The sequence below is a fragment of the Phodopus roborovskii genome, unplaced genomic scaffold (assembly GCF_943737965.1).
Source record: "Phodopus roborovskii unplaced genomic scaffold, PHOROB, whole genome shotgun sequence".
Lineage (NCBI taxonomy): Eukaryota > Metazoa > Chordata > Mammalia > Rodentia > Cricetidae > Phodopus > Phodopus roborovskii.
In genome coordinates this window covers 11,582,394-11,609,992 of record NW_026126546.1, presented here as the reverse complement: position 1 = coordinate 11,609,992, position 27,599 = coordinate 11,582,394, and the positions used below count along the sequence as shown (strand labels likewise).

The 27,599-nt window shown below is 44.3% G+C and overlaps 1 protein-coding gene across 1 annotated transcript in view; it reads right to left on the bottom strand.

Moving 5' to 3' along the window:
• The window catches only part of Ap1b1 (adaptor related protein complex 1 subunit beta 1), a 55,017-nt gene extending 27,841 nt beyond the window's left edge, over positions 1 to 27,176 (bottom strand). The window contains exons 1-3 of the mRNA XM_051200367.1: positions 27,009 to 27,176; positions 4,306 to 4,368; positions 1,570 to 1,675 (exon numbers count right to left, since the gene is read on the bottom strand). Of these exons, the coding sequence (XP_051056324.1) occupies positions 1,570 to 1,675; positions 4,306 to 4,342 (143 nt within the window). The 5' untranslated portion in view covers positions 4,343 to 4,368; positions 27,009 to 27,176. The remainder of the gene's footprint in view (positions 1 to 1,569; positions 1,676 to 4,305; positions 4,369 to 27,008) is intronic.
• Between the last annotated feature and the right edge of the window lie 423 nt (positions 27,177 to 27,599).

Sequence of the window (27,599 nt, the reverse complement as noted above, 5' to 3'; positions counted from 1 at the left end):
GGAAGCCAGAGGAATGTTACCATTTCTCATAATTTTGAGGTTAAGAAATATCAAACAACATGAGGAGTCAGATCTGACTATGATCTTTGCTGTACTTGGTGAGACTCTTCCCAACATGGTACCATATTTATGAGTTTCAGACCTTGAGATGTGAAATACAAAGATCAGTTTTCTTGAATTTGAACCATTACCCTACCTCTTAATTCTTGGTTTTTTTATTGCCAAGAACAAAGCAACATAAAAAAATGAAGTGGATACACGACAGGCCACGTTCCTTCAGAGCTGCAATGGATAAAGTCACCTGGAAAGATGATGCACCAGCAAGAACAGAGCTGCTCTGGGGAGAGGGAGAGGAAGTGAAGAGCCCGAATGGTCTTCTCAGGGATTATCAGCAAAGCGTGCTCCTTTGAGGAGGAAGAACAAAGATGTTTTCCTTACTGGGAAGTGTCAGATCTGCTCTAACTGAAAGAGACTTTTTTTCCTAGGAAGAATGAGGTTTATAGATGCCCAATCCATATTTTTAAATCATAGTTTACTAAACATATGTGTGTGTGTGTGTGTGTGTGTGTGTGTGTGTGTGTGTGTGTGTGTACATGCACTCTGGCTCATGTGTGCCACAGTGCACATGTGGCGGTCCTAAGACAAGGAGTAGGAGACAACTATGTAGATCTTTACTAACCGAGGCACATCACAGCCCCTATCCTTTTACAGTCCTGCCCTAAGGAGGTCTTTGCTAAGAACTCTCCTAAACTGGCTATATATACAGGAGGTCCTTGCTAAGGTTAGCAATAGGGTGGGCAATCTGTGTGGAAACCTGGGACAAGAGGATCATTCTCTAAGGTCCAGCCAGGGAGCAGCTGGACATCAGAACCTTTGTGGTATGTGCAAGGCACCATGACATACTGAGAACAGTCTGAATTCTGGAAGGCCCAGGCTTGATTTCTAGTTCTTCATTAGTCATGGGATTGTTAGGGAGTATTTTTCATTTTTTTCCCCTCATCTGTTCGGCAGTAAAAACATCATTGCACACAATGGGAAATGTAGAGAACCACTGAGAAAATGTATGTGAAGGTGTGCTGTACACTTGCCAATGCAAATACCAAGCTGTCATGAAATCTATAACTTGGAGATTTCCCAATCTAACAGACAAACACAACTACTTACAACACAAAGACAGCCTAAACCAGGCGCTGAGTGGCAGAACAGAGAACAACAAAAGATAAAAAAGCACATTTCCTGTTCTTAAAACAAAACAAAACAAAAAAACAGAATACCCAGCTGTACTAGGTTCATCTTCCTGAATGGGCAGCAATCCTCCAGAGCTTCTGAGGGCTTCGGCCACACCCTCTTGAATGCCTACTGCCCTTTCAACCCAGTGTGTTTCATTCACTTACTTTACTTTTTGCCTGAGCCATTAGTATTTTGGCTCGTCACTCACGTGCAAACAGAATCCTGTGTTTGGAAATGAGGTTTGTCAAAGGAGCCAAATGAAGGAAGAGCCAATCTGGACCAGGCTATGGAGCTTCATGTTAGTCAGCATCTGGCTGTCACCAGATTACTCTTGCATACCTGACATCTTTGCCCACAGTCATTGATGCAATCACTTTCTTTACTGCCTCCTTCTTCTTCTCCTTCTTGTCACTGTTAAGCTCTGCCTTCAGCTCGAAGATCTCCCCTAAGGACAGGAGACAGGCAATAGTAGTTCATCCCACCCCATAAGATGACTGCTTGCACCAACTTTCCAGAGAACTAGGTAATGGTAGAGAGAAGCTTTAGGGCCTTTAGCTTCAGGTACGACAAGTGACAATGAGGAAAGGTAAAGAGAGAAATTAAGGTGATGCAAGCCTGGAAGCCATGTTGGACTAAAGGAATAAGAACCAAGGTCCTGGGGGCCTGCTCAGCTAGCCTGCTAAAATGCAGAGGACAGCAAGCTCCCCTTAGCCTTCTCACTTGCCCAGATTCCCTCAAGGTTGAGTGGAATTGGGGGGGGGGGTGTCTGATCTCACACGTTGACTTTTCCTGTTTTCCCAGAACCCTGAGCTAAAACAGCTTGCTCAGGGTTTCACTTCCTCAACCTGGTTATGGGAATTCAGCTGTTTACAAGGGCTGCAATATGCAATAAATTGTTCTCAAGAACTTGATGATGTAGAAAAAAAGAAATGAGGATGTGTGGTTGCTCCCCACCTCCATCCCATGGAGATAGTCAGGACGTGCAAGCAGGTCAGGTGGTAGACAACCCTGAACCTTTCTGAGCCCAGAACCACACTCATTTTTCCAGAGCCTTTCTCATTTCATATTCACAACAACCTGTCTTTTCTTCTTTTCATAGATGAGCAATGGAGGCTGTCCCATAGCAGATGGGACAGACTAAGGTTGGAACCAGGTTTTTACTTATAAAGTCTATGCTCTAAATAAATAGCTTTGCTTAGGTGGCCCTGCCATGGACACCCCTTTGCATCTCTGACTCCAATTTTTTTTTCCCGTTCCTCTCTCTGGACTGGACAATGAATTCTCTCACTTAGTCTCAGCTGTGAAACACCCATCTCAGTGCCTGGCACTCTGTTCTACATCAAGGACAACTGCTGATATTAATTAGACATGTGAAGGATTCTAGTCCTAGTTTTTCCAAGTCACTTGGGGTGGGAGTGAGGAAGGACTGTTACGTGGGGGAAAGTGCTGAGAAAGTTATAGGTAAACTCATAATGAGAGAAAAGAAAATGAGCTTTGTTTTGTTTTTTAAACCATGATCACAACAACAACAACAAAAAACCAAAACCAAAACCAAACCAAAACAAAAAAAAAAAAAAAAAAAACCTAAACACAGTTAATTAAGAACAATGACCTAGCAAAGCCTGAGCAGGGTCACATTAAGGACACTGCTTAACAGGGCCGAGATTAATCTACAGACCCTATGGTTCAAATTTATGAAGGAACACATCTTCATCCTACAAAAGGGGCCTAGACTTAGCAGACAAGGACAGCCTTGGCCCATCTCCATAGGGGTGTTACTGCTTTCCTCGAAACTTGTGGCCAGGTGATGGTCAGTCAAACCCATCCCAAGAACACTGGTGAGATGAGCTCAGGGCAGACTGCCCTGAGATGCCTCCTTCCTCCAGCAGGTCCCAATGTAGCCATTAACCCTGGCTCCTGACTCACAGAAGACAACCAATTCTTTTTACCCCCAAACCACACCCCCAGACTCTGGTGCTGTTGTCTCAACAGAGTTGTGATCGGGTCTCCCTAACTCCCTTCAGTCTTTTATTTTAATCTGCCTTGGATCTTTCCTCACTTAAAAACTATCCATGATGTCAGATTTAGACTTGAGTCTAGGTGTCTCTATTTCTATTCACTGCCTCTCAATCTCTTTCTCACTACTATCAGGGCTTCACATAAAGCAGGTTAAGCTTGAACTTGTTATGTATTCAAGCATGGCCTTTAACCCCTGAACTGTCTTTGCCTCCTAAAACTGAGACCCAGTACACCTGGCAAGACTATCTTAACAAACATGCAACAGCTGGGCCAATAAATAAGATGCCTGCTGGGGCCTGGAGAGATGGCTCAGTGGTTAAAAGCACTTCCAGTGGACTGGGGTGTGACTTCCAGGACCCCCATGGTGTCTCACAACTCTGTAATTCCTATTCCAACGATCCAACACACTCTTCTGGCTTTCTTGGGTACCAGACAAAGATATCCATATAGGCAAAATATCTATACAATTTATATATATATAATTATTTACTTATTTAAATCAAACTAAGACAATTTTCATCTCATCAGCAGGCACTGGAAAGGAGAAGGTAAGGAAGGGCTGGCCAGAGAGGTTAAAGCACACTTGTCAGCCACAACAACTTCCACTATTTCACTAACTCAGCTTAGTAAACTCCACTGCTGCAACTTAACTGGCTTAACACTGACTCATGAGAACTGTTGGGAAATGTGTATGATGATGTCAAATGAATAACAGGATAAAAACTTTTGCTACAACTTGAAGAACAATGCCATAGATAAGAACCAGCTTCCCCCAACAGCAGGGCTGCTGACAAACTGAAAACTTTCCCTAGGGAGGAATGTATTTAACTCTTTTTAAGTCACAGGGAATAAAACAGGGACTTTCCCCCATGCTTAGCATTAATGTTAATTCCTGGGTTCTAGAAGGAACACTTATATTCTCAGCAACCGTGAACAGTTTCTGGATCACCACTCCCAATGATGCCTCTAGGCCTCCACCCTCCCCATGCTCCCCAACACATCAGGGAGCAGAAGATCTGGCGGACATAGCATAGGTCTTGGTGAAACATACAGTACCTTTCTTGGTTGTTGTGAAGTATTTTGAATCAGTCATTTTGGTCCTTTATCTGTGGCCAGACTCTGCAAGACAGAGAAGAAAAGGGTGGATCTGTGTTCTATTCCATGTTCACTTAGGCTGTGCACAGGGAGGAAGAGAAGGATCCAAAACACACAGAGTAGGGGAAGATCACTGTTTATCTTTTTCCAGGCAAGTGAACTGTTGGTCACAGTTGGTCTTATTTTGGAGGGTAACTGAGGGAATCTATCAGTGTTTTGACTGTCCATATCTTTTGACTGAAGAAGTTTCCTTCTAGGTGTCTCTCCCACAGAACAGGAGCCCAAGGTCATCTGGCTTTTTCAGTATCATTATCTATGACCATGCCACTGAGACACACTTCCATGGCTATCAGTAGGCAGACTGATACTGTAACTGTAGATTAATCCATAGACAAGAAATAAAAAGCCCTAGGTATTAGTCACAATAGCCCCTTGGTCATCATGTTTAGCATGTTCTTAGCTGTGGGGCTCAGCTCACCATAGTTCAGGCACTTCTATCCTCACCTCACACATGCAAGTGATCTTGAGAAATGCAAAGTTTAAGAAGGGAAGAGGACTGGAGAGATGGCCAAGAGTTAAGAGTACTTGCTGCTCTTGCAGAGAACTCTAAATTTGGTTCCCAGCACCCACATGGCAGCTCCAAACATACTCATCTGGTTGGCAAAGACACTGCACACATATAGTGCACATAACATACATACACACCCACCCATAAATAGGTATTTTAAAAAAATATTTATTATGTAAGCAGTATTTTGTCTGCATGTATCCCTGCAGGCCAGAGGGGGCACCAGAACTCATTATAGATGGTTGTGAGACACCATGTGGTTGCTGGAAATTGAAATCAGGACCTCTGGAAGAGCAGCCAGTGCTCTTAACCTCTGAGCCATCTCTCCAGCCCACAAATAGGTATTAAAAAAATTTTATTTATGTGCATTAGTGTTTTTTCTTGCATGTATATTTGTGTACCACATGTGCCTGGTGGAAGCAAGAGGACATCAGATCCCTTAGAGCTGAAGTTTTGGATGGTTGTGAGTCACATGTAGGTGCTGAGAACTGAACTTGAGTCCTCTGCAGAACGATCTCTCCAGCCCCCTAAGTAAATAAATTTTAAAGAAGCAAGGAGGTTTCTTCTTTCTACAACTTCCCTCAAGTTTCTAAAAATCTACAGTTATCTCTAGAAGGTTAGCATTTGCACACTGTTGACTACACCATCTCTCAAGTCTGTCCAGTTTTCTTACAGCATCTCTCAATATATTACCCAGCTGTGAAGTCAGGAGGTCAAAGAAAATACTGAAGCTCCCAAGTTTATCCAGCAAGTATGTACTGAGCAACTACTTTGTACCTCAAAAATGCCTCTTGATCAACAGATGAAAGATTAAAAAGCAAGTGGGAGGGACTCCAGTGAGATGGCTCAGCAGGTAGAGCACATATCATGCAAATTTGACCAGAGTTCAATTCCTGGCATCTACAGTGGACTGAGAGAGCTGCCTCCTCAAAACTGACCTGTGACCTCAACATGTGCATTCTCTGTCTCTGTCTCTCTGTCTCATACACACAAGTAATAACAAACAAATAAATAAAATTTAAGAGCCAGCTAATGAGCAGCCCAAGGTGGCACATGTCTGCAATCCCAGCCTTGGAAAGTAAAGGCAGAAGGATCATGGGTTTAAGGTCAACCTGAACTACTAAAACTCTGTCTCAACCACACCCTCCCCCCAAAAATGATAGCCAGGGGCCACACCACTTTGCATAGCAGCAACTTTTGGAACTGCTCTGAGATTTATTAAGAAGTAATCATTTATTGGCACCTCTGCTAAAATTAGAGGTTTATGGGGCCAGGGAGATAGCTCAGTGGTTAAAGCACTTAGCAATTAATTGTGAAGACCAGAGTGCTCAGAACCATGCACGTGATGAGTAGGTATGGCAGTCAGTCTGTAATTCTAGTCAGAAGGCAGAGTCTCCAAAGCATGCTGCCTAGCAACACTTAGCCATATTGTTAAACTCTTAGTTTGATGAATATGGTAAAGAGCTATCTATCACAGATGATTCTGGATATCATGCAACTCCATGCACATCCATCCACACACATGCAAACCACACATATATGAAAATGAGAAAAATAACAACCAGAGATTTTGGGCAACATCCATTTCTTTCCTTTTCCTCTGTGCATGTAGGTATACGTGGTGTGTGTGTGTGTGTGTGTGTGTGTGTGTGTGTGTGTGTGTGTGTGTGTGTGTGTGTGTGTGCACGCGCGCAGGCCAAAGGCTAACATCAAATGTCTTCCTCAGTCACCCTCTACCTTACTTTTTTGAGAAGACTTTCAGGGAGCCAGAAGCTCCTTGACTGGGTTAGACTGTCTGGCTGGTGAGTTCTTGGGATCCACCAGCTTCCACTCCTGACATTGGCTTATTGTCATGTATCTCTGCACCTGGATTTTACACAGGATCTGAACTCAGGTCCTTACTTCATTAAAGAACCATCTCCCATTTTTTACTGTGTTTTACAGAAAGAGGCTCAAGATGCTGTGTATCCTGCTCAAGGTCACAGCTTGTAGGTGACTGTGGAGTGGGTAGCATCTCAGTTCTACCTAAGCTCAGGGCTTGTTCTCTTGATGAAGAAATTCTTCCTCATTTGAGCGGGAGGGCAGGGCTTTATCAGCACTAAGGACTTAATCAAATGGGAATTCTAACCTACCTATAGTTTTTCATGGTGAGAAAAACCACACACCTGCTAGATGTAGTGGTGGCTCACTTATAATCTTAGCACCCAACAGGCTGAGGCAGAAAGACTGTGAGGAGAATCCAGATCGGGCTACATTGTAAGACCACACCTCAAAAACAAAAACAAGCTGGGAGTGGTGGTGTATGCCTTTGATTCCAGCACTCAGGAAGCAGAGGCAGGTGGACCTCTGCGTTCCAGACCCCCTGGTCTACAAAGTGAGTTCCATAGCCAGGGCTACAAAGAGAAACCCTGTCTCAAAATCCCTCTCCTGCAAAAAATGCTCAGGAGGTAAGGGTGCTTGCTGCTAAGCCTGATGATCTGAGTGCAGTCTCTGGGCCCCACATGTTGGCAGAGCCAATTCTTTTTTTTTTTTTTTTTTTTTAATGATTTCTTTTTATTTTGTGTGCACTGGTATTTTGCTTACATGTTTGTGTTGGATCACCTGGAACTGGAGCTAAAGACAGTTTTGAGCTGCCATATGGGTTCTGGGAATTGAACCCAGGTCCTCTAGAAGAACAGCCAATGCTCCTAACAGCTCTAAACCATCTCTCCAGCCCTAAGCAGAACCAATTCTTAAAAGTGACTGTCTGACCTCCAAAGTGCAGGTGCATAAACATGAAAGAAAGAAAGAAAGAAAGAAAGAAAGAAAGAAAGAAAGAAAGAAAGAAAGAAAGAAAGGGGAGGAGCAAGAAAGAAGACATCCCAATGGAGCAAAGTCACTTCATTTTGTCCATTCAGTTGCCTCAATAGAAGGGACTCAAATATGTAGCCTTCAATATGACCTTTGCATTTCCTATCATGAGGAGGCAAAATGAAAGGCCATGATGTGAGCTATATAGAATCTTCCCAGCCGCATTTTTTTTTTTTTTTTTTTTTCAAGTTCAGCTTCTATTATGACAGATGGCACTGGAGCTGACCCTACCCGTTTTCAGTCATCAATGGGACATTAGTATGGACTTTAAGTTCTTATGGATGCCACAGAACAGTGGTTCTCAACCTCAGGCAAACCTCTATCTCCAAAAAGATTTACATTACGATTCATAACAGCAGCAAAATTACAGTTATGAAGTAGCAATGAAATCATTTTATGGCTGGGGGTCAGCACAACATGAGGAACTGTAGGAAGGTTGAGAAACACTGCCACAGAATAAAAGAATAGAGGCTTCACTAACAACAGTCTAAAGAAAAAAGACACAATTCTACTTTGCTTTTACAAACTTCAGAAAGAATGAAGGCCCTTTCTCTCTAGAGCTGCAGGAAAGAGCAGAGGAGACCAGATCTAAGGATGTAAGCCCTGCATGGCACTTCAGAAAAGATCCAAATGCTACAGGGGAGCCCTGGCTTGCTGGGCCTCACATCATGAGCCAGGGCTGGAAACAACCCTAAGGGGAGGGCATGTGGCTTGTCTCACTGCTGGCATCATCTACCTTCAGGTCCATATAGGACCTTATCCAAAGGTCAGCGTGCAATTGACAATTCTTCAAAGAAACATAAAGGGGCCACTGGAGATCCCGGGACACTCCACTAACTTCTCCTTTATGTAATGTCGTGCATTCATCATCAGTAGTGATTTCCTTAAAGATGTTCTTTTGCACATGTGCACAGCCACTTTTTTTCAGAATGCCAATAACGAGAAGGAGAAAAAGATAATGGGTTTTCTATTGTACCATAAAGAGCTATTTGGTTTAAGAAATCAGATTTGAGAGCATAACTGCCCAAAGGGTCCAAAATAGGAAGAACCCCTGTTTCTTGCTGAGTCTAAGATAATGACTAAGGCATGGAGGTGCATACCTGTAGCCCTAGCAGTTGGGAGGCAGAGAAAGGATAAGAGCACAGAGTACATAGTAAGTCCACTTATGAAAGCAACAAGCAAACAACCCATGAAAAATAAAATTTGAAGAAAAAGCAAAACAAAACACCAAGAATCACCTCAGATGTCCAACTGTAGGATGTTGGGAGTTTTCTTCTGCAGTGGAGGAGGCTGTCAGGGACTTTCCATCCTCTGTAGACACAGCATATCATCTAGGAGCCCTGAATTCCCAAGATAAAACCTTCCGGGATAGATTGGGTATTGCATGCAACTGACCAGGAGAAGAAAAGGGACAGGAAAGCTTTTTTTTTTTTTTTTTTTTTTAAAGATTAAAATAAGGACAGAAGATGGGCACAGTCTATATTCCCAGCTCCTCAGAAGGCTGAGGCAAGGACTACTTGAGCCCAAGAGTTCAGGGTCAGCCTAGGTAACACAGTGAGACTCTGCTGCATTGGTGAGTCAAACCAGCACAGATGTGGAGCCAAGCTTCTGACACATCTTCTTTCATAGTGTAACAACTACCCACAAATTTGAGCTGGCCTTAATATGCTAATTTCTGCAGCATCTATTTTGCAGATCCCTCTGCAGAGGCCCAGTGGGACAGATAATACAGACATTGTGTTCTTTTGAAGCTGATCATGTCCAGAAATTAGAGAAGTGAAGGGATACCGGGAAAAGTGAGAATGATTTGGCAAGCTACCCCAATGCCCAGGCTAAAAATAAAGACACTCTCACTCCTTTGGGAAAGCAAGCAGCTACAGGGGGAAGATCTGCTGTAGGCTGTCCTCCCTTGCGTCCACTCTTTAATAAGCATCCTCACACCAGTGCCTGGTCTTACGTACGTTTAGTTGTCTCCTAGATGTCAGTGCAGGAGAGATATTGCATTCCCTCCAAAGGAATAGAAAAAACAAACAAACAAAAACAGCTCAGTCCTGAAAGCACTTGTACTTGGAGGAGATGGGAAAGAGTACATACGTCCCTTACACTGCCATCTCTGGTCTGCATTCAATCCCTCTCCCATGAGGATAAAAGTGCTAAAATCCTGTCATCTGACACATCTGATCAAGTACATGAACATTTAAAAGTAAGTGATCAGCTTAGGCAAGAAAAAGTATAAGATTTGGATTCTGTCTTTGTGAGTGGCAGGGAACATTTTTCAAAATAAGTAGTTTTCACCCATACCACAGGAAACAGAGGTAGGAGGATTGCCATAAGTTTGACGCTAGCCTAGATTACACAGTGTCTGTCTCAAACAAATAAACAAGGCAGTAATCTGATAATAAAAACCACTCTGGTGGAAAAAAGACAGGATTTGGGGTTAGGATCCCCTCAATTTTAGCATTTACAAGAAAAGAAATGCCTCAAGGCAACAGAACTCTGGAACAACAATTGGCTTGCCCTTCAGGAGCCACTGCCATTGTCCCATGTCACGCCTCGCATGCTGTGCTATACCCACAGAGACTCTTCATGCTGCACCATACACTGTAAGACAAGCAAACATTTTATACTTATGTACTGTTGAGGGACGTGTGTGGTGGACATCAGAGGACAAACAGGAAATTGGCTGTCTTCCTCACCATGTGGGCCCCAGGCACAGAGCTCAGGTCTTCAGGCTTGGCACAGCTGTCTCCCCTCTCAAGCCATCTCCATGGCAGTAACATTACTTTTTAAGACTTAAAGAAATCAAATACTAAAAGTTGAAAAGCAGCAATTACACTTAAGCTCTGCAGAATAATAAGCAGCGCTTGCCGAGAATCACTGACACACTGGTTAGAGAGATAGGGGTCAAGAATGGAAAACTAGCCAGGCAGTGGTGGTGCACACCTTTAATCCTAGCACTTGGGAGGCAGAGGCAGATGGATCTCTGTGAGAGTCAGCCTGATCTACAGAGTGAGTTTCAGGACAGCCAAGGCTACACAGGGAAACCCTGTCTTGAAGAATAAAAAGAATGGAAAACAAAGTCCAAGAAAAAGAGAAGAAGCCCCCTCCCCACACTCAAAAATCCACCTCCTAGAAATACTCTTAGATAGGTCAGCAAGATGGCTCAGCAGATAAAGGCAATCTGAGTTTGATCACCAGAACCCATGTAAAGGTAAATAAAAGAACTAACCTCACACACAATGGCACACGCACACACAAATAAATAAATAAATAAATAAATAAATAAATGTTGGGATCGAAGTTTTAACCTCTGGCAGGCCTGCCAGCTCTGCCTCCTGAGTGCTAGAATTAAAGGGGTGTGCCACTATGCCCAACTGCTAATAACTTCACTTATGTTTTTAAATTTTTTAGGTTTATTTATTTTATGTGTCTAAGTGTTTTGCTTGCATGTATGTATATTTACCATATGTGTGCTTAGTGCCTGAAAAGATCAGAAGAGAGCAACAGATCCTCTGAAATTGGTGTTAAGGATGGTTGTAAGCCACCATGTGGATGTCAGGAATTAAATGTAGGTCCTTTGCAAAAGTAACTGCTGAGTCATCTCTTCAGTTCTTAATAATAGCAACTTTAAAATAAAACTATGTGTATTCATATGTAAGTGCAGGCATACTCATACCTCAGCACATGTATGGAGGTCAAAGAGCCACCCTAAGTACCAATCCCTGCCTTTTACCTTGGTTGAGACATGGTCTCTTATTCCTTGTGGTGTATTCCAGGCTCACTGGACCACAAGTACCTCCCACCTTGCCAAGAGAGTGTTGGGATTACAGATACATATACCACATCACATCCTAGGGATCCAATCTCAGGTCCTCACACTAATGTGGCAAGAGTTCTATCCACTAGATCATTTCCCCAGCCCAATAGTAACTTTACATTTAAAAAATTTTATTTATGCGTATGAGTGTTTTATCTACATGTATGTATGTGTACCATATGTGTGCCTGGTGTCCTGGATCCCTTGGAACTGGAGTTATGGGTGATTATAAATCACCATGTAGGTGCTAAGTATCAAACATAGCAACAAGTGCTCTTAACTGCTGAGCTATCTCTCCAATTGCCACAATGCTAACTTTTTAAAAGAAGTTAGTTAACTTCATTGGCTTACACACACACACACACACACACACACACACACGCACACGTACGTACGTACGTAGTCTAGGTCCCAACATGGGTGTGTACATCAGAGGACAACTTGCAAAATTGTAATCTCTCGTCCCACCATGTGGGTCCCAGAGATAAGACACAGGTTTATCAGGCCTGGTAGCAAGTGTCTACCTCCTAAGCCATTGTGCTGGCTTCTATTTTGTTTCCACGTTTTAAAATGTGGCGAGTACCACTTGCTGGTCTATGTATCTAACATATTTCTTCTAACTAGAGAGTATGGAAATGAAAACTCAGTGACAAGATCAAATATATATATAAACAAAAACTGAGAAGTGCCTCAATGATACAGCATATACTGAACATGTATGAAACCCTGGGTTTGATACTCAGCATCAAACAAAAAACAGTCAACCAAACAGAAAAACTAAACACTTTAAGTATCAAGGGATGTCACGAAGCTGTAGAGTGGAGTACAAAAAGCAAAACTTAGTTATGGTGGTAGAAGTTAGGTCAGGGGGCCTGGAAGCTCCCCGCAGGTGATAAAGATGACCTGTGTCCTGATGCATATCCTGGTCACACTGCGCAGTCAAGAGCTGCACATGACACTTGGTGTGAATGATACAAACATTAAAAGCAATTTCTTAACTGGATGTGTTAGCACACACCTTTAATCCCAGCATTTGGGAGGCAGAGGCAAGGGTATCTCTGTAAGGTTAAGGCCAGCCTGGTCTACAAAGCAGACCAGGGCTACAGTGACCATAATGGAAAGAGAGAAAAGGAGGGAAGCGGAGAGGGGAGGGGAGTGCAGAGGAGAGGAGAGGGAAGGAAAGGCTAGCATGATTGTTCATTAGGTAAAGGTGTTTGTCACCAAGTCTGACAACTTAGTTCCACCCCTGGAAGTCCAGAGAAGGAGAGAACTGACTTATACAGTGTCCTTTGACATCCATGCATGTACCATATTTTTAAAAAGTTAAGAAAAAGCCAGGCATGGTGGCACACACCTTTAATCCCAGCACTAGGGAGGCAGAAGCAGGCAGACTGCTGTGAGTCTGAGGTCAGTCTGGTCTGTGGAGTGACTTCCAGGACAGCCAGGGCTATACAGAGAAATACTGTCTCAGAAAATAAAAAAACAAAACAGTAATACCCAATGTTGGAGAGGAAAAGGTAGACTGGACCAAAATCTAGAAGAAAAAAAAAAGCCTTTGAGTGATATAAAAGCTAGACTTAAAAGGTCCAATTACAAAACGTCAATTTTCTTGCATGACCAAAAACATAATAATTTTTAAAAAAAGAAGCAAATTAAAACTCAAAAAAGTTGTCATCCCATTGATGACAAAGGCAAACTAGTTTCCATAAATTCAAAATCCAGAATGAAGGCACGTAGTGGACCTGGGGCACTCAGGGAAACATGATGGATGGAGAGTCTGAGGTCAGCCTAGGCTACATAACAAGACTTTGTCACAAAACAAACAAAACCCACCAATACAAAGAGGAGAATGGAGAAGGATGGAGACGGTTCACCAAATATGAAACATTCATGCCTAGTCATAAGAGGCACAGAAACTGAAATACTATTAAGCGACTACTGGAGTAGTGAAGGCCTAAAAGTCTGCTAAGTTCCACGTTGGTACAAATACAGAAAATAAGGATCCTCATTTGATGTCAACAAGAGACTGCCTTATACAACTCAGAGTAGTTTGGCAGTAGCTTTCAAAACTGCAAATATACTTAGTCCTTGGTTCAGTAATTGAACTTCTAGGACTTTCTATATAAAAACAAAAAGTTATTTACTCAACCTTTGTAATAGCAAAATGCTGTGAATACTTTAACTCATAGAGATCCATTTGCCTCCACATCCTGAGTGCTAGGATTAAAAGCATGTGCTACCACACCCAGCTAGACATGGTTTTTAAAGTTTTATTTTATGTGTATGCCTGGTGCCTGCAGGAGACAGGGGAGGGTGTGGGATCCCCTGGAACTAGAGTTACAGATGGTTGTGACCACCATGTGGGACCTGAGTCCTCACCAATGCTCTTAACTGCCAACACCTCTCTCCATCCCAACATGCTATTATGATAATTATCCAAAGTATACAAAGTATGCCAGTACCACTATTTTAAATGAGTATTAAATGCAAGTATCTTACAAGTTTGCAAATGCATCTACTATCCTTAAAAGGTCAGAAAAGTTATTAGTGGTTTCTTCCAAAAAGGAAAACGGGTGATTAACCAATGGGGTGTGAGACTATTTACATTTACCCTTTGATAGAACTTGGAAACTCTATGCTGTGTGTACACATTATCTGTTTAAACATTAAGCAGCTTAGATGGACTGGTATATTTATCCCAAACACTACTTCCACCAATATGCTCATCCTTTAGCCTCAGCTTTAACTTGCCTGCCCGGACAGCTTCCTTCCTCTGTAGACAGAGGGACACTGGCCTCCCAAGCATTGGACTCACTCATATCTCCAACCTCTCCAAAGCCTTCTTCATGCCTCTAATTCAGGATCTGTTGTTTAACGCTGTCAACCCAGGGACTGGCACTGTGCCTGGCACATTCTAAGAGCTCACCAAATGTTGGCTGGTTCAGTGAATGAAATGTCAGGTTCCCAAGGACACTACAAAACCAAGGACTCACAACAAAGCAAACTCTGTGGCAAGCACCACACAGACCTTTGCAGTTAAATTTCAACAAATATAGCAAAGCTGAGCCATTGCCAAGACAGCTGCCAGGAGTCTGGCTTTACTGTACACAGCTATGTGACCTTATATTTTCCAGTTGTCAAAGGAACCTCAGACAGGTGAAAGTGGACCTGAGAGGACAGAGGGAAGGCTGGGGGGTGGGGCTAATCCTGGCTCATCCAACTATGCCCTACATTTCCCCCCTTATCGGGGCCCCAGGCAGCCTATAGTTCAATGAAGCGTGAAAACCAGTCAGGTCAAGTGTTGGTGGTGGCAGTGCACACCTTTGATCCCAGCACTTGAGAGGCAGAGGCAGGTGGATCTCTGGAGTTTGAGGCCAGCCTGGTCTATAGAGCAAGTTCCTGGGCAGCTAGGGCTGTTACACAGAGAAACCCTATCTCAGAAAAACAAAAAACAAAACAAAGAAACAAACAAATAAAAAACCCCACACCAAATAAAAACAAAAAAGATAAAAGACTCCTCCCACATTTCAAGTGTTGATTCTCCACTCACTGTAAATGCACCATATGTTTCTAAGAGGACAAAAGAGAGAAAAATTCAGCATGCAGCCTTTATTTATTTATCTGTCTGTCTGTCTGTCTGTCTGGGGCTGAGCGATGTACATGCCACAGCTTGAGTGTAGTAGTGAGAGAACAGCTTGTAAAAGTTGGTTCTCTCTTCCCAACAAGCAAATTCCAGGAGCTGTATTCAAGTCATCAGGGTTGGTGGCCAATGCCTTTACCTACTGAACCATCTCACAGGCTCTGTTTGGACTTTTCAGACAGGATGTCCTGACTTTTATTTTATTTTTCGTCAACTTGATGCAAACCTAGACATATCTGGGAAGAGGTGATCTTGAGAAAATGCCTTCCCCTAGATTGCCTATAGACAAGTCTGTAGGGCATCTTCTTGGTTAATGATGGGTGTTGGAGGGCCCAGCTGTACCACCCCTGGGCGGGTGGTCCTGGGTGTATAGAAAAAAGGCAGAGCAAGCCAGTGAACAGCATTGCACTGTAGTTTCTGCTTCAGTCCTGCTCTTACTTCCTTCACAATGGACTATGGTGTGAACTGGAAACTGAAATAAAACCTTTCTTCTCCAAGTTGATTTTAGTCACAGTATTTTACCACAGGGACAGAAAAGTAACTAAGACATAGGTCTTCATTATGTAGGTCAGGCTAGCCTCTTGCCTCAGCTGAGTGTTAGGGTTACAGGAATGCATCACCATGCTTGCTAGGTTATTAAGTCTTCAGTAGGAAGGGAAACTAACACTCTAAGGAGGAAAGTGTCTTCATTCTCCACAAGGGCAAACATTGCAGAGAAAGGACTTTTCTTCCTTTTTGGGCAGTGTCTTGTCAGAGCCATCCAGTCTCTACACTGAGAAGCTCTGAGGGTGGCCATGCTAGCACATGTACTGTATACTGAGGGCACTTGTAAATTAAACAGGGAGCTGGTCAGCAAAATGAACAGGAAAGAGAGAACCATTAAAGGAGGTCTGACTCAGGTGCTAGTACCCATCTCTGAATGCAGATGTTTGGGCAGGGAAAACTGTCCTCTGAAGGTCTGTGCTGGGGCTTCCATGCTGAACCCTTCCATGATGACAGCTGCTGAGAAACTGCTATGTGGGCATATGGACCTCAGGACAGTCAGGACTAAGTCAGACTGGCACGTCGATGCATACCTGTAATTCCAGCCCTTGGGGGTGCTGAGGAACAAGGACCATGAGTTCTAGGTCAGCGTGGGTTTCATAATGAGAACCAGTCTCAGAAGTAAAAAGAAAAGAAGGTAAAGACTGAGAGAGAGAGAATGAAAAGTGCTTTCTTCAGCCATGAAGAAAGCTCAATTTTGGTAAAGTGCTTGCCAAGCAAGCATGAGGATGCCAGTTCTACAGAACTGGTAGAAAGCTGGTGGTCCACAGACCCTGGTGCACAGAACCCTGGTGCAGGCTTACTAGCCAGCCAAATAGACTAATTAGTAGTTCTAGGCCAGTGAGAGACCAACTCAAAGATCCAGATAAACAACACCAGAGGAAAAACACATCAAACTGACTTCTATCCTCCACAAACACATGCATGTATTCACACACTTGTACACCAGCGCACACATGGAGACACACACAATGGAGGGACTAGAGTGTAGTTGCCATTTCTCCTTCACACTTTGGTCATTACATGCGCTTTGTTCTTTCAGCTCTGCGTCAGGGATGGAGACTGATTTATCTCACAGATACCCCCTCTGTGCCATACCCTGCCTGACTGTGACCCTCCCCAAGAGGCAGAGCCAGGTTCCAGGCACTTCTCCCCATCTGACAATCTTTTATCTTACTTTTTTCTGGTGATGTTGGTGATAGAACCGAGTGTCATACAAATCAAACACTCTACCAAGAAGCTGCAGACACCCAACAGTCTTTTAAAAAGGAAAAGGGACCTCACAGGTAAGTGCAACGTCCACTTTAAAGTTAGGGAAACAGGTAAGGCCAACTCAAAGACGAAAAGGTGAGTCATCTATAGAGAAACCAGACTTTAGACTTTGTCTCTGAGACAATGAGGTCACCAGACTCATAGACAGGCTCATTCAAGCGAGCTCAGCAACTATGAGAAAACATTTCATGTTCTTCAGGCTTGGCATGAAATGCAGAACAAAGATGGTGATTACAGAAGTATCACAAACAGATCTATACTGTGGGTCAGACACCACATAGAGTTTTAAATTTAGTCCTCAGAGAGCTAGCAAAAAGGTTCAGTAGGTAAAAGTGCTTGCCACCAAGCCTGACAAACTGAGTTGACCCCCAGGACCAACATGATGGAAAGAGAATCCTGCAAGTTGTCCTCTGATTTCCACACATTTGTCATGGCACACACAATAAATAAATGTAACAAAAGTATATCTTAATTTCTTAAATTACATCTTCCTAATATCTGTGAAAATTTTGATAATATCATATTCTCATAGTTAAGGAAAACAGAAACCAAGACAGCCAAGGCATTTGTTTGGAGTCACACAGCTGGAAAATAATGGCGCCAACATCCCCTAACACTGTCTTAAGAGCAGGCCACATGTCCCAGTCTATCCGGGGAGGCAAATACTCTTCTCTGAATGAAGCCTTGGTGGAAATGTATACAGGTGCTAAAGGATACAGGATACAGGTTGCCACATATCCCTGCAGAACTCCTCAGATGTTGAATAGCAGGTTACTTCAGGGCCCATCTACCTCAAACAGCAGGAACAGCAGGTTTGGGAACATGCCTAGTAAAAGCCTGTCTGGATGAGCTTGCCAAGCTGTGGGTCTCTTGGGATTTGGATGAGAACTGATTAATCAAAGCAGTCTCTTGAGTATCATAGTAATTAAAAGCTTCAAAATGAAAAGGACCCAAAGGTAGAAAAGTACCACATGGAAACAAAAGTCCTTCATCAGCAGTGAGCTTCAAGAACCTCATTTCAGAATCAGGGGTCAGTTCCCCACTAATCTGCCAACAATGTGATGAAAAGCTGCTGTCAAGAAAGAGACACACTACTACTCTGGATTAAAAAAAACAACAAATAAATAAACGATAGGTAGAACATACACCTTTAATCCCGTCACTTAGGAGGCAGAGGTAGGCAATTCTCTGAGTTTGAGGCCAGCCTGGTCTACAGAGCAAGTTCCAGAACAGCCAAGGCTACACAAAGAAACACTGTCTTGAAAAACTAAGCCCCTCAAAGAAATAATAGTAATAAACAAGATGGCAGTGCACACCTTTGATCCTAGCACTTGAGAGGTAGAGGCAGGTGGATCTCTGCAAGTTTGAGGCCAGCCTGGTCTACAGAATGAGTTTCAGGACAGCCAGAGCTACATAGTAAGACCCTGTCTCAGAAAACAACACTAATAGTAACAAAAAAATTAAACAAAATAAATAAATTAGTAAGGACTTCTTTTGGACAAAACTCACGTTAATTAAAATAAGGAGAAAGGAATCAGAGACCACAGAACAAGGCTTAGTATAATTTCTGCTCTCCCATCTACATAAGGGAACATTTTTTGGAGACTGGCCATCCATTCACCGGTCAGTGTGGAGTGTCATCCACAGCAGGCCTGGGACTGTGCCCACACAGGAGGTGTACACAGTAGGCCAAAGATAAGATTGCAGAGGATAGGAGACTGATTCTGCCCTTCAGAAAACTGTCACCAAAGCTCAGAGGAGACTCCTGAGATGGATGGAGCACCTGGGAAGTTCTCTGAGGTCAAGGGAAGACTATGCAGATATGGAAGGATGGATGACATGGAGAATGCTCACTAAATGCCAGTAGAACAAGGCAGAGTCTTGACAACAGCAGAGCCACCAGAGCCAGCTAGAAGCAGGCTCAGCACTGACTGACTTACAGCCTATGTCTCATTTCACTATCATGGTAGTCCATTTAAAACAAAGACCACGGCACCAAGAGAAGAGCAAGCACCATGTATAAGCCCAAAGAAGCCCATGTATTAAGAAGTCTGTGACAAGGGCAATTCCTTTCCTTAATATATAAAAAGCCTCCCATGAGCCAAATATGGTGATGGGTAGGTACACTTGGGAAGTGGAGCCAAGGGGGAACAGAGAGTTCGAGGCCTGGGCTGGGCTTCATAGAAAGAATATATCATAAAACAAACAAGGACTTGGGAGAAGAGAAGAGCAGACAAGGTCAGAGAAGTACAAGGTTCAGGGATGGCCTTGGAGGCCAGTGTTGTGGACTCTGCTAACAGAAGTTGTAGAGGCCTTGTCAAATGTCAAGTGGCATCTGCCACTGCCCAGTCTTGTCTCCTCAAAGACATTTTCTTCCTTTAATCCCAGCATTCGGAAGGCAGAGGCAAGCAAATCTCTATGAGTTCAAGGTCAGCCTGGTCTACAGAGCTAGTTCCAGGACATTTAGGGCTATACAGAGAAACCATGTCTCAAAAAACAAAAATAACAAAAAAATTAAAATTTTATGTGTATGTGTCTTTTTTACCTGCATGTATGTCTGTGTACCAAGTGCATGTCTGGTACCCTTGTAAATCAGTTGGATCCCATGAAACTACAGTTATGGACAACGGTGGTGAGCATTCATGAGTGCTGGGACTGGAAACCAGGTTCTCTGCAACAACAACTACTCTTAACCACTTGGCCACCTCTCCAGACCAGGCTTCTTTTCTAATCTATAAGTACAACAGGTATGTTCTATAATGTCCAAGGCCTTTAGATATGCGGTCTTCTTTGCTAGGAAGGCTTTTAATCCAGATGGCTTCATGTCTTGGACATTACATTTTTGGGGTCTTGGCTCAGACCAGGCTGACCCTGAACTCATAGAGATCCACCTGCCTCTGCCTCTTGAGTGCTGGGACACATCACCAGACCTGTCTTCACTTGCTTTTAGACAGGTTTTCCTCATCCTCCCAAGTGCTGGGATTACAGGTCTACACTATTATGCTTGACTGACCCCTTTCTCTAAAATGGTACACCTCTCCAATCAATTCCCAACACTTTCCAATCGTTCATATTTTTCAAAGTATTACATATTATGAACAGTACTTATAGTATCCATTTTTCTTCCTTCATAATGCAGATTTCATGAGAACTAGAATTTAGATTTGTTCAATACTATATTCCCATCTCTTATCCATACATCAGCAAACAGGTGATCAATACACATTGGCAACTCTTGGGGAAATTTCATATTTTGTAAACCAATCCCAAACTACTGTTTGACTATCTTGAAATGGAAAATGCCAGACCTCCAAGCTCATTTTATAGTCAATAAATGTAAGGTTAAGCATAAAAGTGATTAGAGAGAAGAAATGGAACAGGGTAGATAACCAGTTGGCAACATCTCAAATGGGAGAAATGGCTTGAGAAGAGAACTTAGTGGGAAAGGCCCAAGATTCCATCCATCCTCAGGACCACAAAAAGTTAATTAACTATAAATATATAATTGTGGCAGTTTGAGAGAATGGCCCCTATAGGCTCAGATGCTTGTTCCCCAGTTGGTGGAACTGTTTGGGAAGGATGTATGGCCTTGTGAGAGGAGGTGTGTCACTGGGGATGGGCTTTGAGGTTTCAAAAACCTACACTATTCCCAGTAGTGCTTACACATGCTCTCTACCTCATGCTTGTGGATGTTAGCTCTCAGCTACTGCTCCATCCGCTTGCCTGTCTGCTGCCATGCTCCCCACCATGATAGTCAGCAGTCAAGGACTCTAACTCTCTAGAACCCTGAGTCCTCAGATTAAATGTGTTCTTTTATAAGTTGCCTTGGTCATGATGTCTTTTCACAGCAACAGAAAAGTAACTAAGACGATAATAAAATGGAGGAGAGAAATGTTCAGGCCCTTTCCTTTAGTGAGGCAGGCCATAACAACCTGCTCCCACAGGCTCATAGTGAACAGATTATAGGAGGTGCAGATATGACTTGGGCTGCAATGAGAGCACCACCATGCTCGCAAGGACCTCAGACCACCAGGCTCTCAGTGTTTTGCTAAGTGCTTCCTTCACACTGTCTCTGTACTTGCTGATCCTACCAGGATTATCCTCTCCTGCCCTAGCTGCTCCAACTTATCCTTCAAATCTCAGCTTAGATGACATCACTTCAAAGACACGTGCCCTACACCTACCATCTGCAGACGGTATTTATCTCCAGTATTTTTATACATTTGCATACATTCACCGAGCACCTGCACAGCTTTAATCCCAGCACTCGGAGATGCAGAGTCAGATCTCTGTGAATTTGAACCAGCCTGGTCTACAGAATGAGATCCAGGACAGCCAAGGCTACACAGAGAAACCCTGTCTTGAAAAAAACCAACCAAACAAACAAATAGGAAAGGAGGACAGCAAGCATGGAGCAAGAGGAAAGGAGGTTGAAATTTAACTAGTGGCCACAGAAGGCTTCCTTGAGGTGAAGGATGTGTGGGAAACATCAGTCAGACCAAATGAACATCTGGGCTAGGTATGGGGCAAAGCAATAGAGCAGAAGCTTACTTAGCAAGCACGAGGTCCCAGATCCATCCATGCCTACCACCACCAGGAGAGGAGTGGGAATGTACCTGGTGTGTCTGAGGTGAGTGTGGCTGAGTGAGCAATGAGGAAGTAGTGGGTGGGACTGAGCACTAAGTGTCAGAAGAATGGCTTACAGGCACTGTAAGGGTGCTGGTTTTACTCCGGTGTACCAGAGTACTGAGACAAGATTTCCATTTTAACAGGCTCTGGCAGCTATGTCTTCTGTTTTCCTCACATCTTATTAATTTTCCAATCATTGTATTTGTTTTCTATTTCTGCTGTCTATTTCTGCAGCACTAGGCTGGCTTGTTTACCTAGTAGCACATCCTAGTGCCAGACACTATAAACACTGACTGACTGAATGAATGAATGAATGAATGAAGGAATGCTAGATGATGAATGTCAGAACATCAAGCACTTCAACTGTTCAAGGTCAAAGGATGAAGATGATGGAGGCAGACCCAACAGCTGGTTACATAAAAACTGTGTGTCCACCTCAAAGGGCTTAAGACCAAAAAGCAATTAGGGTATGTTAAAAAAAATATAAGCTGCTCAAGTCTACTCCTGTAAATAATACAGCTGGTGAAGTACTTTAACACCAAAGCAATGGCTTTAAAACTTTTGAGGAAAGGGTCAGTGAGATGGCTCAGTGGTAAAGGTTTCTGCTACCAAGCCTGATAACCTGATTTGAGCCCTGGGTGGAACCCTGATGGAGGCAGAAGAGAACCCACTCCCAAAAGTTGTCTTCTGACTTTCATAAGCAAAATCCATTGCAAGGGTGTCCCTGATCCCACAGAAAACAAATAAATGTAATTAAAGGTTCTTGAGGGATCTGGAGAGATGGCTTAGTGGATTAAATGCATTTGCTGCTCTTGCAGAGGACCCAGGTTCTGTTCCGAGCACCGACATGGCAGCTCCGTAATTCCAGTGCTAGGGGACCTGTTGGTCTCTTCTGGTATCCAAGGGCACCAAGCTCACACATGGTGCATATACATATATGCAGGCAGTCAGACACATAGAATAACTTCTGTAAAAAAAGCTTTTATATAGGTTAGTGGTGGTACAGCTTCCTGGTGTACATGAGACCCTGAGTTTTAACTCTCAGTACTACAAATAAAACAAAACACACTGGTAAGACAGCCCAGTGGGCAAAGGTGTTTGCTGCCAGGCCTGACAACCTGAGTGTGATCCCTGGAACTCCCACAGTAGAAGAGAGCCAATTCCTGGAAACTGTTGTTTTCCATCCAGAGTACAAAATAAGAGACTTTTAAGTATAACTTCCAATTCTATCATGTCCTATCTTAGGGAACCCTGAAAGTAAAGATTGGAACCTGGGGGATCAGTAACTAAGGCATCCTAGTTGATGGACTTGGGAACTTCTAGAGTCAACCAGCTATACTTTGGCCTTAACTAGAAGGGGCCTCCCACCTTTAGGGGCCATCCTGTTACACTGAAGACACAGGGAGCTTCAGAATCTAGAACCACAGCTAACTGGAATGAGAGGTTTGTAAAGCTAAAACAGGTCAATACATGCAAAATCCAACCCACTAGTTTGGCAACTGTCAGCCAACAGTTCTGAAGGTTTACCATCTTTCTGCTCCCCTGAACCCTGGAAGCCCTCAGGCACTCTGATGACTGAGGACAGCAATGGAAGCTTCAGAGTAGTTAAGTCCCTCTACCAGTCACATTTCCCCCTTCTGTCTGGAATAACATGAGGATGCACGCACATAACATCACCTAGAACCCTAACAACGCAATGGAACATTCATTCGTTTGTTCTTTCCCCAAACCCTTATTACACACTGACTGTGTGCGGCATCCACCTCACTAGACACACAAAGTTCAGACAAGTTCTTGCAAAGACTAAGAGATCTTTCCTAAGAAGGAAGCCAAGTAAATAGGCAATTACACTCATTGTGATCACTGCCACAGGACACTACAAGAGCATCAGCTCAGGCCTCTGTAAGGTGGAGGCAATGAGCAACAGACAAGCGTCAGGCAACAGTCCAGCAAAGGAGTTTGGGCAAGAGCAGCAGGAGTTGGGTACAGGCAGAGAGAAGAGCACAAAGCACAGGGTGCAGTTTGCAGAACTGGCAGCAGCTGAGTATGACTGGGAGAAAGTGGAAGAGTAGAATGGAAAATGAAGCCGTTGAGCCAGGTGAGGTCAGAGCCTACAGGGCCTGGATGTTGTGCTAAGAAGTGAGCTCCAGCCTGAGGGAAAGGGGACCCACTGAAGGATTAAAGTAGGATTTTTAGTTTTGGTTTTGTTTTTCCAAACAAAGCCCTGGCTGGCTTTGAACTTGCTCTGTAGACTAAGCTGGCTTCAAACTCACAAATCTGCTTGACTCTGCCTCCCTAGGGCTGGAATTAAGATCATGTGCCGCCATGCCTGACCAAATAGTATTTTTTTTTTTTTTTTAATGTTCTCCAGTTGCTTGGGTTATATTTTCTTCCCAGAGTATTTTTTTCCTCGATATGGAAAGTATAAAGATCAGGGGGGGGGGGGGGAAACAAATCTCTTCTGGCTTGTGACAATCTCAGCAACATACCTTAGGAAAAAAGACCTGTTGAGAAACAGAGATGCCTTCAAGGAACAAGTTCCCCTCAACCATTTGAAACACAACAAAGTAAAAAAACCTAGCCCAAACCATGCCTGCTTCCTGTTAGCACTTCAGGCTTTGGTGCCAGACTTGAGGGTTTTTGGGAAGTGAGCAGTGAAGACGTAAGTTCGGATATGATTGGCAAAAGACGAAAGTCCAAAGCCAGCCCCAGTTGTACCCACAACTAAACTGTCCTCAAATACTTTTAGGAAGTGAAATGAGAAGAATGGGAGTGGTCCTTGGTAATTAATGGTCTAACTGGTGAAGGAAGCAATGCCCTCACAGGGCAGACGGCCTTCCTCAGACACAGACCCCAGCAGGTATCATGGCTTAGGGTCAACAGTAACATGCTCTGCAAGATACCCTCATCTAACACCTACAGACACTGGAGGTAGGTCAGTGGTGGTTTTTTTTTTTTTTTTTTTTGGTTTGGTTTGGTTTGGTTTGAGACTGGGTTTCTCTGTGTAACAGTCCTGGCTGTCCTAGAAAATGCTTTGTAGACCAGGCTGGCCTGGAACTCACAGAGATCTGCCCACCCCTGCCTTCGGAGTGCTAGGATTAAACGTGGGTGGCATCACTGCTGGACCCAATAGTGTTTTCTTATGATTATTTTGAGACGAAATATTTTTACGTAGCCAAGACTGGAACTTTACTATGTAGATCATGTTGGCCCCCTTTTTGCCTCAGCCTAATAAGTGCTAGCTGGGATTATAGGCATGTACCACCGTATCTCTCTGAACCTCTTATTTTTCTTGGTGCTGGGAATGGAATCCAGGGCCTTGCAAATGCTGGGGAAGTGCTCTGCTACTTAGATATATCTACATATTTTATTAGGATAGAAACCCAACTGAAGTGAATTATCCAGGCCACAATACTAAGAAGCTGCTGCCCTGGGGCTGGAGCCAGGAGCTGACTGGCAGAGAGTCAGAGTGATCTTTCCACTGGACCTCTGAGCCTTTCAAGCTCCTCAGTGTGAAGCTTCCAGTCAACCCACACTCATCAGGTGACCTCTACACAAACAGTTCCTAAGAGATGGAGGGACTAGTGGCCTCATCAAGACAGAGTGCCAGAGCTCTGAGCTCTTTTTATGTCCCTACAACCTGTGACAAGTTGCTCTATCTCCAATTATCCCCTGGATGATAGGGATAAGGTGACACTATTAAGTTTCTGTGCATTCAATAGAACTAGAAAAACGGATCACAAAGCTTATAATAAATAAATAGAAGAGGGGCTAGAGAGGTAGTTCAGCAGTTAAGAGCACTGGCTGCTCTTCCAGTGGACATGGGTTCAATTCCCAGTATCCACACTGCAGCTCACAACTCCCATTCCAGAGTACCCTCACACTGACATACATACAAATAAACTTTAAAAAATAAACAGAAGAACTGAGTGGTGGCCCAGGTCTGAAACCAATCCCAGAACTTGGAGGCTGAGGCAGGATAATCGCTATGAATTCAAGACACAATGAGATCCTCGCCAGCCTGGGGCTAGAGACAGGCTTAAAAAAAAAAAAAAAAAAAAAAAAAAAGGAGGCAACTAATATAATATTTTTACATACTACTTTTTTCAATGGCACAACAAAGCCTTCAGAGGTTCATTACAGTTCATTGCACTCGACGGAAAGTGGGAAGGTAGTGAGTCTTTTTGTGTTGCTGTCCGGGCAACTAAGGCATAAGTGGAACAAGAAAATGTCTACAAAGGGAGAGAACATCCCCCTCCAGCCATCAAGTCACTGTCCGGTCTCCCAGAGAGACCACTCATCCCAGGCACCATGACGAGGCCAAAACCCACCCTTTGGGTATGTTCTCCTAGAATCTATGGCCAAAGATCCCCTAAGTAGTCCTGTTGTTCCACTCTCTTTACTTCAACAGGAACGAGGCTCAACCATGACGAAGGGAGAGTCTGGATATTATTTTCATGAATAGCCCATGGGTGTCTCGGTTCCCAACAATCAGGAAAACCTTCGGCCTCTTGCTCTGGAAGGCAGAAGAACACTGACAGCAGAGCCTCCTAATGAAGTGAATCAAATGTGCCTTACGAAGATCAGACCAGAGGAGGCTAGAAGGCTGCATCCTCACACTAGTCCAAACAATATAATGGCGACCAAATACATCAAATCACTCCTAGGCCACAAACTGGCTCCAGGTTCCTTTGTCCCCACTTTGATGGCCCCTGAAAACCTGCTTAGACGCCTGGTTTTGCCTCCACTACGAATGACCTTCCACGTGTGACTTAACCTCCTGTGCCTCCGTGTCCTCATGGGTAAAATGGGTGAAGCAATAGTAGCTACCTTACAGGGGTTGCTGTGAGCTCTGGACACACAAAGTGCTTAGCACTGAGCTTCGAAGTCAAATAGGGCTGGATAACTGTTGTGTTAGCACCAGTGCAAGTGTCCCCATTCTGTCAACTTGTCCCTGAGGACCCAAAGGACGAGGGGCGGGCGGCATAAGGCCATTTCTAGATTTCTGCCCCATTTTGGGTGCGGTGGCCAAAAGAGAAGGCCCTGAACGAGGAGGCCTCAGGTTAGCCTCGGAGTGGGAACGGGGAAGCGGAGCGGAGGAGGGGCCTAAGTCCAGGAGTCTCTCCAGCCGGACTCTCCAAGGGGGACTGCGGACCTCGGAAGACGAGATGACGCCGGGCCACCACGCCGGAGTGAATGAATGAGCACGCAGCCCTTTCACCTTCGCCCACCGCGGCTCGAGACCCTCCAGCGTAGCGTCCTTCCGTGACCTCGGACCCCGCGGACCCCTCACCTCGGACCCCTTCAGTTCTTCTCCTATCTCGCCGGACTGCCTTTTTCCTCACCCGTAAGTCCAAACGGCTCCGGGCGCCACGGCTCGGCTCGCTTCAGCAGCAAAATGTCCGCAGCCGCCGCCTCCCTCTCCGCCGGTGCGTCGCTGCAGCCGGCCGCTCCAAGCCCCGCGGCTGTCACCTGCCGAGCGGAAGTGAGCGGCCCGTGCGCGGAACTTCCGGTGGACGCACACCCCGGGGGCGGGGTCAAGGGTGCAACCCCCGGGAGGGAGGGGCTAGGGACTGGGCGGGGCGGGGCCTGGAGCGTGAGGGGCGGGGACTTGTGAGGAGGGCGGGGCCTCGGTAGGTCTGGCAGTTGTGGCAATCTGTGCAGTCCTTGCCTAGACACCCTGGCCAGGCTCCCGCTTAAGTCTTAGAAGACTTTAAAGCCCATCTCTTTCTGAGTTACAGATGGGGAAGCTGAGGTCAAGATCATTGGCCTGGTAAATGACAGAATCAAATTGGGAGCTGTGAATCTGATCAGCCGACAGACCGAGCTTGTCTGCTAGGCTTAACTAGACTTTTTCTGCAACCTTTGGATACTTCCTTGTTCTAGGAGGAAAACATAAGCTACTCCCAAGACTTTTCGCCCAAGGAGAACTTCAG